Source organism: Lolium perenne, chromosome 3, assembly GCF_019359855.2.
Source record: "Lolium perenne isolate Kyuss_39 chromosome 3, Kyuss_2.0, whole genome shotgun sequence".
In the NCBI taxonomy this organism is placed as follows: domain Eukaryota; kingdom Viridiplantae; phylum Streptophyta; class Magnoliopsida; order Poales; family Poaceae; genus Lolium; species Lolium perenne.
Window position 1 is genome coordinate 330,331,975 of NC_067246.2, and position 4,162 is coordinate 330,336,136.

General features: G+C 48.3%; 1 protein-coding gene across 1 annotated transcript; it reads right to left on the reverse strand.

Annotated features, from left to right (window-relative positions):
* Window positions 1–2,549: 2,549 nt before the first annotated feature.
* Window positions 2,550–3,604, reverse strand: LOC127345805 (thioredoxin H-type). Its single transcript, XM_051372331.2, has 3 exons — window positions 3,436–3,604; window positions 3,246–3,337; window positions 2,550–3,110 (listed from the first exon to the last, which is right to left on the reverse strand). The coding sequence occupies exons 1-3, from the start codon at window positions 3,452–3,454 to the stop codon at window positions 2,856–2,858; spliced, it is 366 nt and encodes a 121-aa protein (XP_051228291.1). The 5' UTR covers window positions 3,455–3,604; the 3' UTR covers window positions 2,550–2,855.
* Window positions 3,605–4,162: the final 558 nt, after the last annotated feature.

The window sequence follows — 4,162 nt, forward strand, 5'->3', positions numbered from 1 at the left end:
TTTTTGACATGGAACCATATCAATTCCATTAAACCTCAGGCATAGCAATATCGCTAGCCACAATCTCCGTTACATGATTCGGCACATTATCTGGCCACAAGAGGCCACTGCTAGAGGAACCCGATGCACCTAGCGCCGCCATCGCATGCGCTGCTTTATGACAAGTTCTACGACCAAAAACAAAGGAAACTGAATTGATATTCAGTCTAGCAAGCATCTTTGCATCCCTAACAAGGACGCCTACTGTTGAACGATCATACTCTTTGCTATTGAGAGCATGAACAAGACTAGGCAGTAACCTTGGAAGCAGGGTTACTGCCTAATCTTGTGTGATATTTCGGTGACAGTACTTCGAGATACTTATGTTGGAGTACCAGATAATCTAATCCATCGGATTGGGAAAATTGCATGGCTGGTGTTAAGTTAGGGGTACAGTAAAAGAACTCCCAAATAATGCATAGTACTATTCTTTAGAAAACATAAGAACAGAAAAATAGATTCTTACCAATCTGTTGCAGTCTACTTTTTCGATAAAGGAAATATATTAATGTCAAAATATACCAATTACACTCAACCTCTGCAACAACACCACACCATAATGGCAGTACGGATACACACAATCAATAAAGAGAAAAGAAAACAAAGAAACAAATGTCCCGCTACAGCATCTCAGGTCTAGCAACAGCAATACATCCACACCAAGACAACACCTGAAATACAGACTGTCCAAAAGCGACGCTTCCAAGAAGGAAACGGTGCACCTGCGCCGTCGTCGCCCGACCAAAGATCTTAGCTTTTCACCCTGAAGATAGTCCTCATTCTCAAAACACTGCCCCCAACAAGGTCATTGCCAGGCACAACCAGTTAAGGCAAGACCTTGGGTTTTCACAATAAAAGGTAGGACTCTAAATTTCACCTGTGTTGCCACCCCACTTTCATACCACTGCTGCGGAGCCCAGAACACCAAGCAAGTCTCTCAACATCGCAGAGACTTGAACCTTCCTTAGCTAGTCCTCCAATCCGACTTTCATGATATTTTCTTGTTCTGACTTCACCATGGACCAAAATGTCACTTAATGTCAGCACAGAACAAAGCTTCGCGCCGCTCTCCAGAACCAAACGATCGGAATAAAAGCATGGGTGCGCGCGACCAATATCACACGATCCAGCAAACTCCAGGCAAAAGATGCACTGCTCCATTAGCCGACGGAGCTTTCCGGAACTCATCACTCTAGCCAGGTCAAGACGGACAGGCCGGCAGGTCTTCATCTTCGCATGAGAGAAACCCAAGGACCGCCACCATTATTGCTAGACCAGCTGCCCCCACGCCGCCAATCACTCCTGCCAGATCACCAGAGAAGAATAAGGCGGCACGGAGCACCGACGATGGCTTGGCCGAAGCCATGGATCCTGCGTCAATTGGGGCCAAGAGGGCCCAAATCAGGCCCAGATCGCCGCCACCGCCGGCCGCCACGCTCCACACACTCCTCCATGACGACCGGCGAAGTGCATCAGGCCACGGCCACCGCAGCCGCGCCGCCCAACGTCCTCAGCAAGCGCCCCGCCGCCTCCCATGAAGCGCCGCTGAGAAGCCCTCTCAACCCCTTTGTCCTTCGACGGGAGGGGCGCCGCCACTGCCACCGGAGACGGCAGCAGCGGCGGCCTGAGGGGCGGGGGGTGATGGGCTGCTAGGGTCACGCGGAAGGGTGCCTCCGCCGCCGCCCGGGAGGGGAGTCTGCTACTAGCTAGCTACTCTCAAAATATCATATTGCACTTAATGTACATTTGATCTGATTTGAGCTGAGTTTACACTTGGTGCCCACCAAATATATATAGACTACGATGTATGTACTATGTACGTAGTATATACTGTACAACAATACGAGTCTCATACCGACAAGTACGCCGGTGTGCAAGAGGTAGCTAGCGCCGCCACGACAGCGGGTTTGCCATCTTCCCTACTTCCTCGCTTGCTGTTGCCTGCAGCTCCATCTCCCTCCAGCGCCTCTTGCTCCACCGCACTATGTCGGCCACGGTGACTCTCATCAAGCTCAGGAGCCAGAGCACCACCCCGCTGGCGCCACCAGCGCTCTCTCACCGTCTAGCCGCACAGCAACACCGTAGTGCCCCGTGCCGTGCAAGCGAACAATCAAGCTCAAGATTTCCGGTCCCAAGTGAATAATCAATGTGCAAAGCACTTTCCAGATTACCAATATATGCGACGTACTGGGATTGGGTTCTGCTGTCACCGGAGGGGCAGCGGGATGTTATGGCTACTGGATGCACAAGGCTCCAGATGGTCGTTCAGGATATCTTGTGCCAGGCTGGTTGGCGACATACTAGACGTCTACATTGATGTGTAGTACCTTTTTGTTTTGCTTATTTCGCTGGTTGATTCTTCTATCAACTCTGGACGATGATTGAGATGTTTTGAACCTTGTACTCGTAACTTTTTTAATAAAAGACTGTGTGCATCATCATGATGCAGAAGCCGGGGTTTTATTCCCCATTTCAAAAAAAAGTACTGGAACAATGGTGACATCACCTCAGAGATGCCGCGATCGATGACCAACCTTCATAGCCTCAAGCTAGCTGTTGTAACACAACTCCGAGGGAGTAAGTTGAAATATTTTGCTACAAGTGTTCTTTTTTTCTTATAGCTGACCCTACTTCACACTTTACGGTTCCATGTAGAACAAGGACAGTCTATGTACCATACAATTGCATGTGGAACCGTGGTACTATTACACTCATGCATACCATTATGTAGCTAGCTAATTCAATCAGTCTTGTGTTCACCATCTAACGGTTGGTCATAATTATTTGTACGTGGATGAATCCACGCATGCTATGGATCATATTCTGGCCTTGATGGCGGTGTTGAGCTCGTCCACCTTGGCGCCAACGACTCTGCCCTTGACGACGCCGCCCTTGATCAGCAAGAAGGTCGGCAGCGCCTCCACTTGGTACTGCTCCACAATATCTCTGAACTTGTCGACGTCCACCCGCAAGAACACGGCCTCCTTCCTCTTAGCCACGGCCAAGTCCCAGAAGGGTCTCATCATCACCTTGCATGGCTCGTTCCAGCTCGCCCAGAACATGAGCACCACCTTCAGTTTCCCATCAAATACGATCCATTTTCACAAATTAGAGCTTCATCGCAATAATTCAGAGAAACTTAAGAATGACTAGCTTTTTTCTTCGAACAGTAGGATGAGACACCGGGTCTCTACATCGGCACGTACCGGATGCGGTGTCTCCAGAGCTGTAACTACATCTTGAGACTTGGTAACGATGTAATACACCCGGTAATATCCGGGTCTATTGTACGTAAACACTAGGCCAGAACACAAAATTAATTACCCATCAGCAAAAAAAATTAAAAACAGTACAACTTAACAGAGGGAGGGAGAATTAAGGACGTAGTAGGCATACCATCGGTGGTCAATGACATGCTGCTGCCTTGCGTGCTTGCTTTCACGGCGTGTGGGAAATTAAAAGGCAGGCAGGGCGCTATGATGGCAATATATACTTGTACCTGAGGCCTCCTTGGATGGGAAGGAATAGATGCTCAAACTACTTGGCGACGAGTGCAAACTCGAACTTAGCTAGACCGAAAGAGTAAGAGAATATATATCAGGCAGGCAGTGGGCATCTTGGAAAGAGAAGCAAAGGCTGGGCAGGTCACCTCTACAAATTATTCCAAACCCGGCCACTCCTTTAAGAAAAAGGATTCCAACTCCACTTACGCTCCTTTCATTTGCGGATTCCTTTTATGTTCTTCCTAGCTTCGGGTTTACTTGCGCCACCAACTTACTTTCAAGCATTCTTTACCTCATTTCTTGATCATATTCGCTGTCATGTTCGTAAATGGCTTGTCTTAATTTTATTTATCTGAGCTTCTGTTTGCATGCCTAGTTGCCTACATCAAATTGATTCATATTGTTAGCCACCGGGCATGTGCAAAAGGCATGAAATGTGTCCTCTCGTTCCACCCCATAAACACAAACATCATACTCTGATACCTTTTCTTTTCTTCTTATTTTTCGAAGCAAGCTTGAAGCAAACTTCCAACCAAAGACTCACCTTCGGAGGGGCATGACACCCCCATAATGCCTTCCACATGACACGGCGGCATTCTAGGGACCTGCTCGTGGTGTAC